This window comes from Xiphias gladius, chromosome 23, assembly GCF_016859285.1.
Source record: "Xiphias gladius isolate SHS-SW01 ecotype Sanya breed wild chromosome 23, ASM1685928v1, whole genome shotgun sequence".
Lineage (NCBI taxonomy): Eukaryota > Metazoa > Chordata > Actinopteri > Istiophoriformes > Xiphiidae > Xiphias > Xiphias gladius.
This window is the reverse complement of record NC_053422.1, coordinates 1,047,001-1,068,518: the sequence shown is the minus strand read 5'-3', so window position 1 is coordinate 1,068,518 and position 21,518 is coordinate 1,047,001. Positions and strand designations below refer to the sequence as shown.

The 21,518-nt window shown below is 46.8% G+C and overlaps 1 protein-coding gene across 1 annotated transcript in view; it reads left to right on the top strand.

Moving 5' to 3' along the window:
* Positions 1-15,727, top strand: part of LOC120785179 (diacylglycerol kinase theta) — a 33,575-nt gene extending 17,848 nt beyond the window's left edge. The window contains exons 11-24 of the mRNA XM_040119633.1: positions 139-229; positions 1,106-1,160; positions 1,612-1,673; positions 2,110-2,260; positions 3,262-3,300; positions 4,463-4,578; positions 5,426-5,577; positions 6,806-6,954; positions 7,059-7,237; positions 9,017-9,117; positions 9,216-9,362; positions 9,453-9,564; positions 10,210-10,362; positions 11,052-15,727. Coding sequence (XP_039975567.1) covers positions 139-229; positions 1,106-1,160; positions 1,612-1,673; positions 2,110-2,260; positions 3,262-3,300; positions 4,463-4,578; positions 5,426-5,577; positions 6,806-6,954; positions 7,059-7,237; positions 9,017-9,117; positions 9,216-9,362; positions 9,453-9,564; positions 10,210-10,362; positions 11,052-11,153 — 1,609 coding nt within the window. The 3' untranslated portion in view covers positions 11,154-15,727. The remainder of the gene's footprint in view (positions 1-138; positions 230-1,105; positions 1,161-1,611; positions 1,674-2,109; positions 2,261-3,261; positions 3,301-4,462; positions 4,579-5,425; positions 5,578-6,805; positions 6,955-7,058; positions 7,238-9,016; positions 9,118-9,215; positions 9,363-9,452; positions 9,565-10,209; positions 10,363-11,051) is intronic.
* The last annotated feature ends 5,791 nt before the right edge of the window (positions 15,728-21,518 follow it).

Here is a 21,518-nt window from a genome sequence, read left to right as displayed (position 1 = left end):
GGAAAATCTTTATTTAAAAATATAAAACTGGTAAAAGCCACATTAAAGGCTTTAAATACCAGAAAACAATGTCACTACGACGCTCCGGTGTTATTCCAGTTCGTTAATGGCCGTTCTGGCCTGTTTGTGTGTTTTCAGGTCGGGGGCTGCTTTCGTCTGCGTCTCCATCTCAAAGAACAGCACGGCAGCTGCAGTCCTCACTGAGGTCCTCAGTCAGCTGGACAGACAGGTAGAATCCCGCCAATGTTTTGTAAACTGTCCACCCGATTCGCCAGGACATGTAGACAGACAATAGTCCTTCTTTACAGCAGACGTTTTCACATGTCACAGTGGGAAAGTCACAAGCGAATAAAATGAACGGAGTCTGAATTCGGCTCCCGCTGGCTCGCTGTCGCGACTCAGCAGAGCCGATGTTATCGGTGACGCCTGTGTTTTTCCAGCTGTGACCAGACTGTCAGACTGTCCGCTGGGAAACAGAGTGAGAATCACTCACACCTGCAGAGTCGCTGCAGAGTCTCCAGATCATCGAACCCACATGTCTGTGGACTGTGAGAGAAAATCAGAGCACACTAGGAGAGGTTTGAGGAGACGAGTCCCTGAGCGAGCTGCCTCCTCTGAAACATCACTGAAGATGAGATCAAGTGAACTTTATTGATCCCGCGCAGGGATATTGTAGAATCGCAGCAGCAAAAGGAAGCGTGAGAACAGATATGCGGTACAGACAAGTGTCCTTCGCAAATAACAGCTGCCACGAGCAGCCCGCGCAAATGGTAGCTCCGAAAGTGTATCACTGAGACACAAATGAGCACAAGCGAAATTGAGGAGGAAATGAAGTTTGGAATAAATAGCTAAATACACAAATTGCACCTGTAGGAATGTAATCAGGTGAAGCGGAAGGTCTGCAGATCGCAGTTTTAAAACAGTGTAGAGGGTGAAGAGTCTGTGAATCCGTTCGACTTGTCGTATGTTCCAGTAGTTCATTTGACATCAGTCCTATCTAATGGCTACAGTTTTAAAGATTAGTCCCGGTGAAGCTCCTGCAAAACACCACTGGTCAGATTCAGATTCTGTCAGAGCCGCTGCTGACGTCTGTGTGTTGTTTCAGCAGGAGGACGTGTCCGGCTTCAGCCTGCTGGAGGTCTGCATGAGCAGCAAGCAAGGTGAGCGGCAACACTGTGGGTAAAGCAAAGGGCTACGAGGCACAGAAACAGCCTTCTGAAGTCTCGGCTGTAAGCAGCAGGTTTTCGTCCTCGTCCTTCTGAGTGACTCATCACCGAAAGCTGTCCCAGGAACAGGCGACGCAACAGAACTCAAACAGAATTTTTGCTGGAAAAATAATCAGTGGAAAAAATCTGGTTTTAGGTGGGAAGAATGTCAAACTCAATCCCTGGCAGGCAAACGATCCTTACATGCATTAATCATCCCGTCGTTCACACACAGGCCCCTTCTACAAACCCAGACTCCCACATTTTGTCTTTTAAACTATCAAATGCCTGGATTGTGAATGTGCTGTAAGGGCAGACTGAGGAGGTCCCGACTGTGGTGTTTTAGAGCTCTGTGCTACAACACAGAAGCAGAAGAGGTCATGACCTTTCTGTTTCTGTCCTTCAGTGCAGAGACAGACGCTGACGCCTCAGGAGAAGGTTCTGGACAAACTGCAGGAGCTCAGGAAGGTAAGGGGAGAAACGCCCGCTCTGACAGGACAGGGCCGGGCCCGTCCACATACTTTTAGCCACATGCCCTGCTTCAGGTTTTGGCTGTTGACTACAACATTGTGTTTTCTCTGAAAAAAACAATCGGCTGAGAGAGGGAAAGAGGCTAACTAAGTAATTTGAGAGCATGATTTAGCCGTCGACATTAAAGGGCTCAGGGGAACGTTTTACACAAACCTCCACCGATTAGTGATTGAAGGGAAAATTTTCTAAAAGTAAATTACAAAAATGAAAAATCGGTAGGCAAAGGAAGGGACCGCAGAGCTAACGCATGGATAAATAAATAACCGCTGGATGGAACTTGAGCGTGTGTCTCGCTTTTTCAGCCTGTTCGGGCTCATTCCTCTGAGTCCTGGGTCAGTTTCACGTTGTCCGTGTGCTTTGCGTCTTTTCCCAGTTGTCTCTGCGTCAGACGAACCAGACTCGGTTCTACGTCGTGGAGAACAGGAGCCGAGCGGTGCAGGTCAACCTGCTGATTGGGGGACTGCCCCCCCTGCTGACCAAAGAGGAGTATGTCCAGCTGATCCAGGAACACCTGACCATCAAGAGTGAGTCTGACTTCTGCGCTACGTAACGCTAAAGTCACGCCGGCTTGTTTAACAGCTTCATGCCACAGGAACAAAGATAGGACGCGATTGTGCATTTCTGATGAGCTCATCAATGTTTTGGATGTCCTTCTGCTCTTGTAGCGTGTATACCCACCAACCAAGACCACATCCTCTGCTATGAAGTCTTACCTTTGTAGTTTTTTAAACTTAATGGCTGAGACCTGGAGATTGCGTCCATCAGGATAAGGCTGAGTGATATGACTGATAGCGACAGGAAATGGACACACACAGAGAGGCTGGTGTCCAGAAGTTGCCCCAGGCTCCCGGGATTTCGGCAGGTTTGCGTAGAGCGGGGGCCCGAGGCAAAAGTCACCGTTCACCCAGCTGAACATGTAACTGCGTCACTACGAAGCCTGTCAGCTCTCAGTGGTGCAGGAAGAATAGTTTTCCACGTCCTGACATGGCAAGTGCATGAAAAGCTACATGCAAAATAGCCGAACTGAAGTTGAGTGTAGTTGCTGCGTTCCACTGTTAAACACAGACAGACAGACAGACCTCTACTAAAGAAATGCAAAGCTAAAGTAAGAAGCGCAGTAGCTGATTTTTGTACATTTTTAATGACAAAGCTGTGAAACGATCACACAATACGATCCTATCTTTGCAGTGCAGTTCAGCCGCTTATTGCCCGGCGCCGGGGTCCCGCTGTTACCGGGGAAAATGAAAGTGAACGCACCCAGATGTCCGATATAATCGCAGGTCACACCCGTCCATGGATAGATATGTTGACAGAGGCGACCGCTGGGATGTTTCACTGCATCGCCACGTCTCAGCGGTCAACGTGGCGGGTACCAGTTTGGCGGTTCGTTAGTGTGTAGGGGTAGAGAGGTGAAACCCTGAATCCACCACTTCACTTCCTGTCTCCTCCTCCTTATCCAGGTCGGCTCACAGCAGGACCTCCCCTCTAACTCACCTCCGCCCTCTTTGTCTCTCTGTCTCCGCAGCTCACCTGGCCGCCATCAGCCATTTCTACCCCAGTCAAGGTGAGACGGTTGTCACGGAAACCACCCCGCTGGGTCCATTTTAAGGACACGGCAGAGATTAAGGTGTCATGTCGTCAACATTGTGTGTTTTCCTTCTTCGGTCCTGCTCCTAAAAGCACTGAGGAGGCTGCGACTGGGACCCAGTTAGCGGCGACACACGCGCCCAGTAAAACGCCCGGTTTGTAGCCGATCGAATTTTACAGCTGTTACGCATTTCTCTGCACGTCCCCGTCGACCGTCCGATGGTCCACGGGAAGCACCAACACGGAATCGAACGGGGGCTGGGAAACAGTCACATCACGTGTGCGTCTCCCACAAACAAAGCAGCAGCAGTTGGGTCCGGATGAATGAAACTCACGTGCACTCTTTTTTTATTGGATTTACAAAACTGGGCATACGCCTGACTCCGCTTTATAAATCTGATTGTCTTTGTGGAAATGAGCAGACGAGCTCCATTTCCAGCCCCACGGTTCATCACCAATGGACGCAGCAACGCCCTGAGTGGCCAGTGCTGCCGCTGCCCCACCGCTCGTTGCGCCCGTCGACGAGAAGAGCGGCACACGAGGAGACGAGCTTCTCCCGCAGGCATTACACAGGCACGAGCTGTGGATAATTATACCCTGCCGTTGGTTCATCACGCGTGTCCGCGAATCCTCACGGCGGTGATATCTCGATGGCGAAACGTCAGAGCGGTGATCGGCGGTTAATTCGTAACTCGTACTGACACAGACTTCACAAAGCGCCTCGCAGGTCAGGATAAACTGAAAAGGTGACGGTTCAAATGTCAATAGAAGGACCGTTAAATTCATCGCTCATAAATAACTACAAATGTTCTTTTAAAAGCGCCTTTGGCTGACATTTGACAGCTTGCAAAGAAAATATCACAGTCAGTGAAACTGACAAGCAACCTGAAACACGCCGCCGCCGCCTCCGTTAGTGGGTCCATTCACGAGACACGATGTTATCTTCCGTCTCTTCTCTCAGCGCTTCAGTAAAACTATCTCTCTGCAGCGCTGTGATAAGATCTAAAGACGAAACTCTTAACAGGTTCTCAGGCTATTAAGACAGGCTGGTGGTGATGTGTGTGTGTGTGTGTGTGTGTGTGTGTGTGTGTGTGTGTGTGTGTGTGTGTGTGTGTGTGTGTGTGTGTGTGTGTGTTAAGGTGTGGTAGCATTGCAGATCTCGTGTTTCGCTGAAGCGGAGAGGATCTACATGTTGGCTAAAGACACGTCTGTCAACAGCAAGACGCTCACTTCGCTCGTCATTCCAGAGATCACGGTAACAGTCATTTAAACTCCGCTTTCCCGTTTCTGACCACAAGCTGATTCTAAACCGGTCTGGAGTCTGGACTCTGGTTACGCTGGAAAACTGGCTAAATTTAGTCTAGAGACAGACTAAAAAGGAATTTATTTTAGTGAATTCTGGACACGGTTGGGCCACAATGCAACGCTGAGAGGAACTGGAGGAGCCCTCACAGCTGTGAAACATTAAAATAAGTAGGTTCTGGTGGTGAGACAGCTCCAGAGATATTGTGGAAAACAAAGCCGACTGTAAGTAGCGCGTCTATAAGAAGAAATTTAGATTTCTATTTCTGAACTTTAAGTTTGAAGTGAGACGACAGTATCCTGTAGTTTAGTTTATTTTTTGCTCTTGTGTCGTGCCACACTTCTGGCCCCTCCCACGTGGGATTACCAGACGAAGCGTGCGTCTCCGGGTCAAACCCAACAGAGCACAAGCGCAACACTTCTTTTTTTTGTCCTGAAAATCTGGCTCTTCACAGACCAGGGCTGCTACAAGCAGTTTTACCTGACAAGGGCCTTCTCTCTTCTCACAGACTTTGTCCGAGTAACTAAAGTTTCGTGTGTGAACAGCCAACGGGGTCTTTGTGCATCCTTCATATTTACAGTAAATATCCGTGTTTGTCTCGAGACACAAGACGACCCAGTCTGGGCGTCCTGTATAGGAGGGTGGGGGGCCCTCTAATCCGTCTGTACCCAGGGGCCCTGGTGAATACATGAATAGACTTTACCCTAGTGTAGCATGTACCACATATTCCAGACTGCACCTAAACTTTTCACTGTGCGCTGATTCTCACGCTGACGTTGGCGTTGTCGTCCTTTCTCAGCACAACAAGCTGGGACAAGACGTCTGTCCCCTGCTGGTGTTTGTCAACCCTAAGAGTGGAGGTCTGAAGGGCCGCGAGCTCCTCTACAGCTTCCGGAAACTCCTGAACCCGCACCAGGTCTTTGACATCTCCAACGGAGGACCGCTGGCTGGGTGAGAACCACCGACCCGATCTGAAGTGACAGACTGGAGACTGCGAGTCTGAGATCCCGGTGCTGTGGTCCACAGTCAGCTGGGACGAGGGATAATGGTTGTCACATGTTTGTTCATTTGTCCTGCTGAATCAAATTACCGCCGCACCACAGTGTTTGTTTAGTGTGTGTGTGTGTGTGTGTGTGTGTGTGTGTGTGCGCAGCGTCGCAGACCCAGTTATTTAGATTTTCACAGAAACTGCAGGATCATTTTAGCCGCTTTGCATTTTTTAGCCCATTTCATTGAATTCAGGCGAACGCTTCACTGGAGCCGACGATTTTCCGAAGCCACCACTCGACGCTCGGTTTGATTTCATGTCTTTTGGTTAAAGATCACCGTGCACGGAAAAAGCCACCGAGCCAAAAACTCACACGTAAAAGAATTACATGAGAAGTTCGAGCTCTAGTGGTCAATAGTAAAGAATGATCAACATGGTGCCGCCCACAGGATAAACCCTGTGGATAGCAGTGACCCCGCCACTGTGTTACCGTTACTCGTTACACAGCAAATCAGACACTTCCCTGATTCTAGGAAATGCAGCACATCAACAATCATCTCCGGACCTTACTCTGAACAGCCGCTCACTAATTGAGAGTGTATTAGAGTAATTCTGTTTGTCAGAACATATGGACTTAGGGCTGGTGCCTGGTCCAAAACAAAATCCCCAGTGCTGTTATTTTTTGATTGGTTAATCCATTCATCCATCTCCTGCTGCTTATCCATGTTCAGGTTGTGCCCAACGGTTAATCAATGATATAATTAGGAATAATCGTCACGTACAGCTTGGATGTACTGACAGTAACGTGATGTATGGGATGTTTTAGGTCGTATCCTTCCCTTGGCCGATTTATAAAGTTTAATACCGTGTGATACACAAGACGTTCAAAGCGTCGACCTCAGTTGTTCACACGCAAAGTGGCGGCAACAACTGTGTGTTCAGCCCTCGCTCTGCTGTCACACCGACACTCTCTCTGTCCGAAGTCTTTGTCCTGCGCTTTCCTCAGAACTCGAGTTTTATCCGCCTCCCCGCTCACAGACGCCGGCTCCCTCCACACGAGGCTCGCGAGGATCAAATTACCGCGGAAAGTCTGAAGCGTCGCGCAAAAATAAATAAACCATCAAGATGCCGGTTGTTCGTGAATACTAGAGCCCCATTCACAGTGTTCCCTGCTCTTCTTCTCTGGTCCAGCCTCCACACCTTCAGGGAGGTTCCGAGGTTTCGGGTGCTGGTCTGCGGGGGTGACGGGACGGTGGGCTGGGTGCTGGGAGTACTGGAGGCGGTTCGACACAAACTGGTCTGCCGAGAGCCGCCCATCGGCATCGTACCTCTGGGGACAGGTCAGACCAACGCCGAGTGAATTTTAAGTTGGTGTCTGAGTTGGATGGAGGTTCTGCAGACGCTGCAGAGGTTTCAAAAAGAAACAACTGTCCCGTCTCATCAGGTAATGACCTGGCTCGTATCCTGCGTTGGGGGCCGGGCTACGGCAGTGAGGACCCCCACCACATCCTGGTCTCTGTGGACGAAGCAGACGAGGTTCTGATGGACCGCTGGACCATCCTGCTGGACGCCCAGGACATGTCGGAGGACGGCAAGGACAACGACTTTCTGGAGCCGCCCAAGGTCTGGTCCGCGTCCTGCAGGACAAAGTTATCTTACACTTTCTTAGGTTTTTGTTTAAGCATTTCAGAGGGTGGGAGTTAAAGGTGGAGCACTTTGTTTAAAGGGAACTGAAGCTCGACGTGGCGCTTTTTTGTTATTTGTTAAAATAGAAAATCCTAATAAAAGTGTAAATACTTAAAAAAGGACACTTACGTTCAGTTCTCGAGAGCATATATTTGCAGATTCTTTTACACATGAAACAAACCTTATCCACATTTACAGATACGTGTACATATTTACAACCGTCCACACACATCTATAAATAAAATTGCTACGATAATCCCCCCATAATATGGTACATCTCAAAAAAATATGAGTCCGGGGCGACCCCATCGCCAAGTGGTGTAAATGTTCCAGGTTCCACTCCCGGGCCGGTCAGACCACTTCTCTCTTTCCCCACTTTTCCTGTCTGTCTTCACCGTTGCTGTCCAATAAGGACATAAAAATGCCCCAGAAAAGTCAAAATATATGAAAAAGTACAGTTGTAAGCGACATTAAAGGGAAACATTGAAATCGTCCATCGCAGATTTCAGTCGCGGAAAACACAACAATAAAATACGTAACTAACCCAGATATATTTTACCAGAAGACATCCAGACACTTGTTGTATTTGAATATGGAAGGGTATCAACGAAGAGCTGTGCTCTAAATAAGTTCAAACTTGCAAAAGAAAGTTATTTCTTGTTTTGTCTCGGAGCTAGAGAAGGGTCTTCGTGTCCCCTCCTCTCCTCTGGGGTTTTAATGAGCTCAGTGTATAATCAAGGTTTTTCTCTCCGTTGGCAGCAGACTGAAGAAAAGGTCCTTTAACTATAAATATGATAAAACCGCTCCCACTATAAATGTTTACTCCCCCCCCCCCCGTCTCCCACTCTCTACGTCTCCCCCTCTCCCTCTCCCCCTCTCTTTCTCTCTCTCCCACTCCCAACGTCTCCCTCTCCCACTCTCTCTCTACCTCTCCCCCCTTTCTCTCTCTCTCTCCCTCTCCCACTCTCTACGTCTCCCCCTCTCCCTCTCTCCCTCTCTACCTCTCCCTCTCTCTCTACCTCTCCCCCTCTTTCTCTCTCTCTCTCCCACTCTCTACGTCTCCCTCTCCCTCTCTACGCCCCCCCCTCTCCCTCTCCCACTCTCTCCCTCTCCCACTCTCTACTTCTCCCTCTCCCCCCTCTCCCTCTCCCTCTCTCTCTCCCTCTCCCTCTCCCTCTCCCCTCTCTACCCCCCCTCCCTCTTCCTCTCTCTCTCTCTCCCTCTCCCACTCTCTACGTCTCCCCTCTCCCCTCTCCTCTCCCTCTCCCCTCTCTCGTCTCCCCTCTCCCTCTCTCCCTCTCTCCCTCTCCCACTCCCAACGTCTCCCTCTCCCACTCTCTCTCTCCCTCTCTCTCTACCCCCCCCCCTTTCTCTCTCTCTCTCCCTCTCCCACTCTACGTCTCCCCTCTACCTCTCTACCTCGCCCCCTCCCTCTCCTCTCACTCTCTACATCTCCCCCTCTCCCTCTCTACCTCTCCCTCTCCCCCTCTCTTTCTCTCTCTCCCTCTCCCAACGTCTCCCTCTCCCACTCTCTCTCTACCTCTCCCCCCTTTCTCTCTCTCTCTCCCTCTCCCACTCTCTACGTCTCCCCCTCTACCTCTCCCTCTCTCTCCCTCTCTCTACCTCTCCCTCTCTCTCCCTCTCTCCCTCTCTTTCTCTCTCTCTCTCCCTCTCCCTCTCTCTCTACGTCTCCCCCTCTCCCTCTCCCTCTCCCAGATTGTACAGATGAACAACTACTTTGGTCTCGGCATCGACGCTGAGCTCAGCCTCGACTTCCACCTGGCGCGCGAGGACGAGCCCGATAAATTCACCAGCAGGTACCTCACTGTAGTCCACTTCACTCCGCAGAGTTTGCTCAGGGAGAGCTGAAACACACATTTCCCATCATCCCCTTGGCTTCCTGCCCCACCCACAGGTTCCATAACAAAGGGGTGTACGTGAAGGTCGGTCTGCAGAAGATCAGTTACACAAGGAGTCTCCACAAAGAGCTCCAGCTGCAGGTGGACACTCAGAACGTCCCATTACCCAACATAGAGGGACTGATCTTCCTCAATATACCCAGGTAACACACACACACACACACACACATTCGGATCTCACGGTAGAAGAAAAGTCTTAATGACCTTACAATGATCTCTGTGTGTGTTTGTAGCTGGGGTTCAGGTGCTGATCTCTGGGGGTCAGAGGTCGACGGTCGCTATGGGAAACCGAGCATCGATGACGGTTTGCTGGAGGTGGTCGGCGTCACTGGGGTCGTCCACATGGTGAGACACATCCTGATATTTATTTTTTTGTTTTTTTTATTTATTTGTTTCCACATTGAAAAAAATACAATTATTATAAAAATGTAAAGTAAGTCCACGTGCAAACACACTTTCACTCACATACACACGAATCCAGAGAAAACCAGAGCTCGTGCAGGAGAGGGAGGAAGCTAGAAGCTTCTGCAATGAGCTCTCCTTTAAAACTCAAGGCAAAATAAACAGGATGACGTTGGATTATTTTCACTGCTGGAAATAAACAGTCACAAATAAACATAGGAGTCGGTAGCACGTTGATACTGAAGACAGTGAAAAGGTTGAGATGAGATGTGAGATGCAGCACTGCAGTAGTTTAGATAAGGGCAGACTGGACTCTAATACACTGCAAGGAGACATGATTGATTTGTTAGGCGGGAAATTTTTCCGATCGCACTCAGAGATCTCATTGTTTTATTAGTAACAGGTCAATGTGATGGCGCCGAGACAGTCGGTCATCAGTTAATACCCCTAAGAACTTCATCGATCGCCTGATGATCAACAGATGCGACATATATACAGTGTGCTGCTTGACAAGAACATCTCAACTCAAAGTCCACTGACTAGCTGTTTCCAGAGCTTTCAACCGTGCGTGCGTGTGTGTGTGTGCAGGGCCAGGTGCAGAGCGGCCTCCGATCTGGGATTCGTATTGCTCAAGGGAACTACATCAGGCTGACAGTGAGCAAACCCATACCTGTCCAGGTGGACGGAGAACCGTGGATCCAACCGCCGGGACACATCATCATCTCCGCCGCTGGACCAAAGGTGCGCTCTGACTTTCTTTGCTCCCTTTCTTCCGTCGTTTATTCCATTCATAATGTCATTCCTTCATTAGGGATGGGTATCGATAAGATAATAGTGATACCAGTACCGCTCACTGTATCTATACTTCATGGGTAGGTTCGGGGTCGGGGGCTGGAGCCAATCCCAGCTAACGCTGGGTGAGAGACCCTGGACAGGTCGCCCGTCCAGCACGGGGCCGACGTATAGAGACAAACAAGCAGTCACGTTCGCATTCACGCCTACGGCCATTTTACAGTCGCCCGTTAACCTGCATGTCTTTGCACTGTGGGAGGAGGAAACCGACGCAGGCACGGGGGAGGACATACTAAGGCCACACAGAAAGGGCCCGGCCGAACCGGGGTTCGAACCCAGTAGCTTCTTGCTTTTAATGTGCGCCACCCACATTAAAAGATCCTTTAATGGTGTGATTTCTGTGTGTTGCTGTAGCTTACCTGTATTTGGGTACGGCCGGAGTATACCTGTGGTTTTCCTGTATGTTCTGAAACATCTGGTAGTTTACCTGCATCTGTGTTATGCTCTGTGTATACCTGTCATTTGTCTGTATCTTGGTATATTCTCCCTGCTTCTGTAGTTTTTCCATTATTTGTCTGTGTGTACACCTGTTTGGTAGGTAGTTTGGTATATTCTCCGTGTTCCTGTGCTGTCATCAGGTCCGGATGCTGAGGAAATCCAAGCAGAAGCAGAAGAAGTCATCAGCTGGTGTGAAAGACGGACGTTCGGAGAGTCCTTCCTCTAGAGATGGAGGACACTGACCGGGCCACCTGAACATCACTGTCCTGCCATTTGCCTGCTTCCTGCTGCACCTGAGAAGCCATTCTGGCGCCAGCTGCCAGCTGTGATTACGCTCACGTGGCTTTATGACGATGGTGAAGGGGCCGCGGACGCCCTGGATCGCCTCATGTTTGGCCCAGATGGGATCCCATTTCCATCCTGCTGACTAAGCACTTACCAGATACAGAACTCACCATAACCATGGTTAATATTTAGCACTTAAAAGTTTACCTTTTAACTTAAAATGCAAATAACTAAGTATCTAATACTAGCATAATAGAATTTCTGCATAGATTGGGAAAGAGTTGATAATGAATTTTGACAATTTCCCAGTATGGATAAGCTTCAGAGTTGAACAAAAAAAAAAAATCTAAAGTATTTAACAGAAGTTGTTAAACTTCTGTTCAGATGTGACTGTATATATACAGTAAGTCGGAGTAGGCTCAGCGTCAGTTGATATATTGTAAAAACCTTAGTTTTGAAAAATAATGTGCAGCTATAGAGTGATTATGACCTTGATGTTGGTCATTTTGTTATCGGAAAATATGAAGATACCGAATGCTAAAGCAATTCTGAAGAGAGTGACAGGACGTTTTTTAAGAAGCTGCAACCATGTAATGTTTTCTTCTTCTTCTTCTTCTTCTTCTCGAGTGAAATCCCTCAGTAACGTCGGTTGCCAAAGGACAATGTTGATGTCGCGGTGAAGCTCTCCAGAGCTAATGAGCGCGCTAAGTCAAACAAAAAATCTCTGATCCTCTGAAATCACGGGGACCACTGCGAAGCGTCGGCGTGCCGGTAGTCAAAGGATTGATTTTAAGAAAAGTTAAATTTAAATGAGTCTGAGCTGTGAGTTTTAACTGGAGATAAACTGTAACGCCTGTACACAGTTTGTACAGTATTTTGGCAGAGTGGAAGCTTGTTCTTGTTAACGCTTAGAGTTTGAAGCAGCTTTTACTTTGGCAACATGACCAATTGTAATGAAGATATACAGTATAAGTCCTGCTGTCAGTGTTGTGTCACCAAATTTGTTCAGTCTCTGATTATATTCTTGTGTTAATGATAATAAGAACTTGTTCAAAGCATATCCCGTGACTTTGGATGCTCCGCAGAAAACGTTAAAAAACCTTCTCGTGACTTGGACAGAGTGACTGTGTCAGCGTTTTTACGAAAATTAAGTTTATCATTTCAACCACTTGGTCCGTAATGCATTTTTTTTGGTAATGCGTTCTTCTAAAAGTTAGAAAAACAAATGTAAAAGAAAAGAAGTTAGAAGTATAGTTAGTTATAGAAAATTGGTAAGCATATGGCTAAGCAATCATATCAAAAGTGACCAAGTTAGCAGCCTTAACTTTACAATTTTGTTTTGATCAGCACAAAAATAACAATTGATTTTAAAATCTTGACAAATAATCACTACACAGATTTATACAGGTTTGAAATCTGCCAAGATTCACCAAGAAGTAGAACTCGACCAACCTTGGCATTTCAGGCATTTTAATTAAATCTACCAGCATTATTTGTGACAAAGATATGCTTAAACAGAATATTGTACAGCCAATAAGTTAATTAAAAAATGCTAAAAGATACTGTTGAAAGGTTAACTCTGGCAGTAGCGTACGCTAGCTAGTTAAAATACCATCAGCAATTTAAGTTATGTTATTATTTAAACCACTCAAGTCAAATTAGCATCTTTAGCTTCTAGAAGACTGATCATGTTCCAAAAATTAATATTTATAAGTCCAAATTTTTTGAAAATTGAATAAAGAAAATAGAAATAAAATGTAGTGACATGCAGCAGACGGTGTTGTTGTTAAGGTAGAAGATGTCTCGTAGTCTTCCTGTTGCCTGCGATAGAAACTGTGCTGCGGTTGAAACTGTGTTTTCACTTCATGCTATTGTACACAGCTGACTCTCTTCTTTGTGTCTTCCCTGATAGCAGTTAGCCTGTTTTTTGCTTAATATTAAGTGCATTTTATAGAATAAGTGTATGAAGACGTATCAGAAGGGTGGCGATGTCTAGTCCAATGAGCAGCAAAATTCAAAAGAGACAAATCTCTGCTACCTCTAAGTTGTTGGTAATGTTAAATCGTTTTTTAGATCAGAAAAGGACCAAGAATGAAAAACTGATCACCTGGAGAACAAACTGAGGCCATGGTCAAAATGTTCAAATGAGATTTCTTCAAGTGCCATCGGCAGCACCCAAACCCAGCTAGAAAACTAGCTAAATCACGAGCTGTATTGAGTTAGTGACATTACTAGCTTTGTAGGCTGCTTTTTACTACCAAGCTAGTAGGTAGGCCAAAAAAAAAAAAACTGAAATTGCAGAGTAAATGGAGGAAAACACTTCCTAAAATGTGGGTACTATGTGCCGCTGCGATTGAGTCGCTGTAATATAGCACCAGAAACTAAATAGAAAACTAGCTACATTACCAGCTTGGCGAGGTGGCTGCCAAGCTAGCTTACCAAAACAAAATGAAAACAAAACTCAATTAATTTTAGGGGATAAAAAAAAACAAGTTAGCCAAGCGTGTAAATTTACTCAAATGTGGGAACAAAATGTGGCACTGTGACAGGTAAAGGTAACACCGGACACTAGCTAGAAAACAAGCTATACTAAACTAGCATTACTAGCTCCGCGGGGTAATTAGCTAGTTTACTAGCAAACTAAATTGCCAAAACAAAACTAAAGAAAACTCAGTTATTTTTTGGGGGAAAAAATACATAAATTGAGGGAATGAATTCACTAAAATGTGGGAACAAATGTGACACTGCGATTACAGGAAGCACCTGACTCTAACTAGATAACTATCTAAACTAAACTAGCAGCTTTACTAGCATTGCAAACTGGTTGGCTAGCAGACTAGCCACGTTGCCAAAACTAAACCCAGTAACTTGGAAAGAAAGAAATAAAAGTAAGTGAAGGGTATGCAGCTCGCTCGGCAGTCTGCTTGCCAAAACAAATTAAATAAAAAATACCAAAATTCGTACGCAAATAACATTAGTCAGTTGAATTAGTGGAGGAGCAAATTATCCAAATATTTCACCAAATTTGATCTTGAAGCAAAAGACTTGCTTACGTTTATTTTTCTGCCAAAACTGTATCAAAGGATCACAAATTCCTTTACAGTTGCCCAAATTTTGTGCAACCTATTACTGTCGTATTTGTCCAAACGTTTCACCAAACTTCCTATTTTTTAAGTTCTAAACTCTAAGAGACGAGCTCCAGAGGGTTTTATGACAGAGGCACTTCGTCCGCCTGCCCAGAGACGCAGAGCGGAAAAAAACCACGGTTGTGGAAGACGAGGGATCTCATGCTGAAGGTCCCAGCTCTTGATGTAGCCACAACAGTATTTGATCACACTCTGCTTTGGTTGCAATATCTAGATGTTCAGTTTATAAAAAGGCTGGAAAATAGTGAATAACGATGCCTCATTATTCCCTGAAGCTCACGTGAACACGTTTCTAATTTCTTTTCTGACCAACGGTCAAAAACACAAAGTTGAGTTTACTATCAGAGAAAACTGAAAACCAGCAAATAAATTCACACTGGAGAAGCTGGAACCAGAAAAATTTTGACATTTTTGTCTTTAAAAAAATGTATTGAAACTACGAATCAATATCAAAGTTGTTGCCATTCATTTTCTGTCAATCATCTAATTGTTTAATCAACGAATCATTTCAGCTCCGGAGTCCTGGTTGTTTTCTGTGGAAATAATGAAACTGTTGGGGGTCAGTCGGGCCCCAAGAACCAGTTTCTGTCCCAGGGGGCCCCTCAGGAGGTGAATCCAGCTGAAGGGTCTCCATTGGAAATTAAAGTAAAGTTTGTACAAAGCGGCATCAGATGCAGCAGAAGTTCAGAACTTTGGTTTGTGCGTAGTTTGAGCGGTTAAACGTGTCTCCCACCGCAGATGGATTCTTCTCTGCTGGTCTTTCTGGTTTGTCACCACCCTGTCAGTCGCACAACAACCTTTCGCCGATGCCACAAGCTTCTTTTAGGTTTTGTTGAATGTTGAAAATGTGCTCTAACGTGACGTTTCTGCTTCTCTGCATCCGTCGTGCCTCGTAGCGTCTGGCCCACCCGCCGATATGTTAAGCCCCGCCCATCAGAAACCAGGTAGTGGTTTAGGTGCGAGGGTTGGAGTCTGCGTCGTGCCTCGTCGACACGCTTCAACTCCCATCAGTGCTCTGATGTTCACCGCGTGTGTGTGTGTGTTTCCCTGCCGGTGCAGTGGTGTGTTCACCTGAGCTAACGTGCCTCCAGATGTTTTTCTTTTTGCTGTAACCAGGTTCAGTTTTTTCCTGAAGTCTTATTGAAAAGATGATTTGTATATTTTTGCTGACAGAAGCTGTTTGGGTTTTTTTTTTCAGTTTCCACTGTAAAGTTTTACCTATAAATTGCACTAATTGTTTTACAGATGCTCGTAGATGTGATGTTCAGGTTATTATTAATGTTGTAATAACTAAAGCTAAATATATAGTACAGATATATATATATATATACAGTATATATATATACAGTATATATATGTTTAAATAATGATTCTCATGTGTTTAATCAGAATAAACTACAGACCATCTAAGAATCATTGACGCTGTGGTTTGTGGGAGTTCCGATGAACCGATCTTTGCTCCCTGTCCCTGTAGAATCGGACACGTTTCATCAGCGCTACTCCGACTTTCTCGGCCTCAGTGGAAGCAGAAAAAGGCTCCCTCACAAGTTGAAGTCCTGGGTTCAAAATGGGACCAAAATATTCCCTAAGACAACATGAGGTCAATAACAATTAATGATGACATTATTCGTTATGCTCGTGAAATTTTATACGGACATCGATGATGCTCAGAGCGTGAAGCCTCTGACTCTTCCTCCAGCGCCAACAGCAGGTCAACGTGTTCATTTGTCCAACACTGTGGTTCATCACCAGGTACCTGCAGAACTCGTGAGACGTCAAGAGACGTTTGAAAACCAGCGACGGTTTTAGTTGTCAAGATGATTCTGCGAGACTCGGTTCAGGTTGGGTTTCCCGTTAGCAGATGTGACCCCGCTGACACGCTGAACCGAGGTGGCGAACGCTGCACCTGCCACACATCAGCATGTTAACCTGCTGATGCCATACCGCCGCCGCCACACCCCAGGACGGGCTGCGAACCTCTGTGACCGGGAGACGACGGCGAAACACCGCGTCGCCGCAGCAGCTGTTGACTCGGAGCTGGTTCAGACTTGAGGCTCCACAGTGTTTTCCACACCGGAGCTGCTGCTCCAGGTCTCTGTCTTCTGGCATAAAAAGGTGAATCTAACAGGCGATGCAGAGAAACAACACAGTCGTGACCCTGGTCATCAGAACGCGTGACGAACACCAACCTTTTTATTTCGGGGGTCTGGTTCAAAGACCCCCCCACGTGTCGTCGACGTCAGGCACGTTTGATGAGCGGTCGAGCTAAACTCTAATATATAAAGTGGACTGGGGACGATGTTTTATCTCAATTTATTTGATCTATTTATATATTTGATATTTATAATTTCACAGCCAAAACGCACCGATGCAACAGAAGGTCTCGGGATCCAGATCTCAGGATCGACTTTTACAGCACAAAACACTGACCCGACACGACCCCAGCAGCAGGCAGCACTAGTGTGTATCAGGAATATTTATTTATCCGGCAAAAAACCAAACGAAGATTCGGTTCCAACGACGAGAGGAGCAGGTCTTTGGTACACGGACCAGGCTGCCTGACACCGTGGGTCCCGCAAACGAATCGGTAGTAAACCCAATAAACCCAGCGATGCAACACAAAACATACTCACTCTACCTACATGTGTAGAGCAGCTACACAGAGAGAAACGGGGCGGCGCCAGTCGACCCTGTCTACTGCGTTCGGCCACAAGTTCTGATCCGCATCACCCAACCCCTCCTGTCCGCTCTTCAGTCCACCGGAGACTGACCCGCCCTGCCGGTCCTCCGCAGGTTCGTCCGCACGTCCGGCCTTCATAGTGTCCAAAAGTCAAATGAAAATACACAGTGTTCACTGGAAAAAGAAAAAGACACTGTGGGTCTGACCTAGTCCTTTAAAAAAGAAAAAAAATTCAGCAGAGGAACCGGATACACATGAAGAGCAGGAATTAAAAGGAGGGATTATTCCCTTAAATGGGCGTAAAGGGAAACGTAGTTTGGACCAGAACTGTTTTATCATCTCTACAAACAGGAATCTGCCCTGAGAACAATTAGACATTTCAGCTATAATCACATAAAAACATCCACGCGTGGTGACTTTAACGTCTGGATTCTGACGTCTTCATCTCAGATGTCTGAAGCAACTTTGACCCGTCACGGGGCTTCTGCAGAGTTCACCACGTTAAATCTAAGACTGTGTAACACCAGGTAGAATTAGATTCGGCTCCTTTTTCACGTACGCGTCGAGGAACGAGGGAAAACAGACGACGAGGCCTTCACCTTTTTACCGAGCACATCGATTTACCTGCATCACGTTTTAGTCTGTGCCTCCCAGCTGCATATGACAATAAATCCCAGAAATATAATCAATCAGTTATTGTGACCTGGACCCATGTATGGATTACTAAACACACCTGGGGGGCCCTGTATAGATGTCCCGTGTGAGGGGGGGGGCATTGTCTTATGACCCGTCCAGGCCTGGACCCAGAGAAGAAGCAGACAGTTGATGGATGAATTAAGCAGTTAAAAAAATAAATGTTTTACTAAAGCTTCCTGACAACTGTCTCCTGACAGAAGTTGGAACTCATGTTACTGAGAGGCAAGAAAAAACACCCCAGACCACAGTGAATGAAACGTAAGACTTTTAAAGAACTTTTAAAAGCTTTTGAAGCTTTCTGAGACTCTTCTAGACCTGCAAACAGAAACCCTGTCTCATTTTGGGCTCTTCCGAGTCCAAATCTCTGTGCTTGTGTCGGACTGGGAGCCGTGGTGCTGCTGTGTTTGACCAGCAGGGGGCAGAGGGCCGACGGGTTACCCTAAACCAAAGATCGTTTAAGCCGGAAGGAAGCATCACTCCGCACTTCTGCAGATGCAGCGTCTCCTCGGGGACGTCCGCGGCATCTAATAGCCACAGCTCAGCGGAGGTGCAGCCAACGCAGTGTCCCTTTGTTTCCAGGTCAGCGCAGTCAGAACAGCTCGTCACCACGACACCTGTCGCAACACCTGTACCTTCAGAGACCTGAAGACCTGATAGAGACCTGCTGCCTCGTTCACCCAGTTTGCTCTGACTCTGTTTGCTGGTTTCCGAACAAACTCATAACAAAAAGCAACAAAACACACACACACACACACACAGGGGCAGATACGAGTTTAGCAAAAACAGACAAGACGAAAATTAAAGACCTGAGCCAAACCCACAGTGGCTGTGTAGAGCACGGTACTGTGATGGCTTCACGATAATAGAATAAATGACTGTTAGCACTTTATTAGGAACACCTGCCTGTTCATGCAGTTATCCAATCAGCCAATCATGTGTCATCAGTTCAGTGCGTGAGATCCCGCAGCTACAGGTCAGGAGCTTCGGTCAACGTTCACATCAAAGATCAGAACGGGGACAAAACGCGATCGTTGGGGCCAAACGAGCTGGTTTGAGGGTTTCTGAAACTGCTGGTCTCCTGGGATGTTCACACACAACAGTCTCTAGAGTTTCTACTCAGGACGGAGACAGAAACAAAAACCATCCAGTGAGCATCAGTTCCCGTTGATGAGAGAGGTCAGAGGAGAACGTCCAGACTGGTTGGAGCTGACCGAGGCTACGGTAGCTCAGATGGCCACTCTTCACTACTGTGGTGAGCAGAGAAGAATCTCAGAAGGAACGACACGTCCAACCTTCGGGTGGATGGACTACAACAGCAGAAGACCACGTCTGGTTCCAAAACTGGAAAGGTGAAGACTGGAAAAATGTAGCCTGGTCTGATGAGTCTGGATTTGTGCTGAGGCAGCAGGTGGTCGGGTCAGAATCTGGTGTCAACAGCATGGATCCGTGGACCCAACCGGCCTCGCGTCAACGGTCCAGGCTGGTGGTGGTGGTGGTGGTGTAACGGTGTGGGGAAGGTTTCCCTGGCTCCACTTTGGCCCCTTAACACCAACCAGTCATGGTCTGAATGCCGCAGCCGGTCTGAGTGTTGTCCCTGACCATGTGCTTCCCTCTATGGACACAGTTCACCACCTTCTAATGGCTGCTTCCAGCAGGATGATGCTCCAGGTCACAAAGCAGAAGTCGTCTCAAACTGGTTTCATGAACATCCCAGTGGACTTGAGTGGCCTCCCCAGTCACCAGACCTGGATCCAGTACAACACATCTGGGATGTTTTTTCTATAACATTTTCCGGGGGAATTGTGAATCACATTCGAGCAGTAACTTTTTACTCCATTTGGATTCGGTCAAATATGAACTTTTCATTTTGAGTTGCCCTGAACATTTTTTTTTTTTTTTAAATCACGACCATCCCTCTCTCTTCCTTCCAGAAACTTCCGTAATTAATTGCAGCCCAACAATGAAGACGATTTTAAACCTCGGCGGCCTCGGAGTGAGACCTCTTCGCGTTTTCGCTGCTCTCCGCAGGACCCGCACGTCAGAGGGAAATTCCAGTGGGGAAGGAAATCGAGACTCTGAGCCTCTGACACGAACCTGGTGTCACCTGCACGTCTCCGTCGCTCGTCTCCTCGGGACTGAAAATCACTTAAACTCGCTCGGATTCAAATTATCTTCTTTGTAAACTGTAATGACGCGGTCGCATCGCGTCATGACGCACTCCAGTTAGGCTACAGTCGCTGGTAATGGATCCACTGGCTCAGCAGGGGCATGGCGAAATGATGAGCAAAGTCAACTGAACTGAAGTGAACTGAAGTGGACTGAAGTGGACTGAGGGCTGTCGCTCCTGGTTCACGTCGAGAACCCGACTTGACTTCACCTGACCGAGCGCACCAGGTAAGAAGACGTTAACCGCGCACTCCTCGTGACCAGAGCGCCGAAGAGGAGTTGTTCACTGTTACGACTTCGTCCGTTACAACACTGACAATCTCTGCAGCCTGCTTTGTTATGCTACTCACTTCCTTATTAGCCAGGTAACTTCGAGAAGACACGCCAAACTCCGTCTTAAAAATTGGAACTTCGAGGTTTTTCATGTCAGCAAACGCCGGCAGGTCTTACATCAGCAATAAAAATGTTTTTTTTACATTAATGTGAACCGCTGGTTAATTCGGCGTGTATTTGTCCAACACGAAGTCCTTGTTTCAGGCAGAGTCTTTACTTTTGCTACAGCTGCACTGGCTGGATTTCCTCCTACCGCCGTCCACGTTCTCTCGGTAGTAGAAGTGAGTGTGTGTGAGCGGACAGACCGCGGAAAAAGCTTAAACTTTTACTCAAAGTGAACTGTTGTGTGGTTTTCACACTTGTTGAAAACATGACTGGATTCATCAGACTCTGATATTAATTAATTTAACGTTCTGCAGTCCAAGGTCCCAAGGTGAATAGCGAAGAACTCTTTAATTTGAAGAGTTTTGAACGGAGTTTCGTTCTACGCTTTGCATACGGAACCTACGGTGCGAGGGCTAGCTCCCCGTTAGCACGGACAGGTAGCGGTTTGACTCTTTGAGGACGCTCGAAGCCAAGAGTCGGACATGAACCGCGTCGCTATCAGCGCTGTAGCAGTGTTGGCCGGTAACGACCGTTTATTTAAAAACGGTCGCTTTACCGACACAAACGGCAAAAACTGTCCCGCGGTGCTTAGCTGTTAGCCAGGGAGCTAGCACGGTTCACACAGGCGCGTCCACCTGCGACCGGTGCGGGAACGCGCGATGCCAAACAGCAAGGCGTGTCAGCGGGATCAATAATCTATTATTATTATTATTATTATTATTACTATTACTATTGATGATAACGAAGATAATGATAATTAACTCTGCATTGAAATACATTTTATCATTTTTATTTAAAATCATTCATTTAATTTACGTCATTATTTTAGAAAAAATAATAATATAGGAAAAAAATTTTTTATTGTCTTTTACAAAATGAAATTATAAAACAGTTCACTGAAGAGTAATACGTGTTTGTTCAACATTAGGGGTCGCTTGCATCATCCTCATCCTCATTAGTTCATCGGACTTTGTGGGGCCCCGGGGCCCAGATTTCTTGTTGGGCCCATACTGACCCCCCACATTACATGGCAGCTTCATTATTTCCCCAGAAACGGACCAGGACTCTAGAATCCAGGACTCGAGTAGTTGATTTATCGACCAGTCGATTGGCAGAAAATTGATTTTTCAGTTACTTTTAATAACCATTTTTTTCTTTTTTTAAGAGTAAAAATGTAAAAACTTCACTGCCTCCAG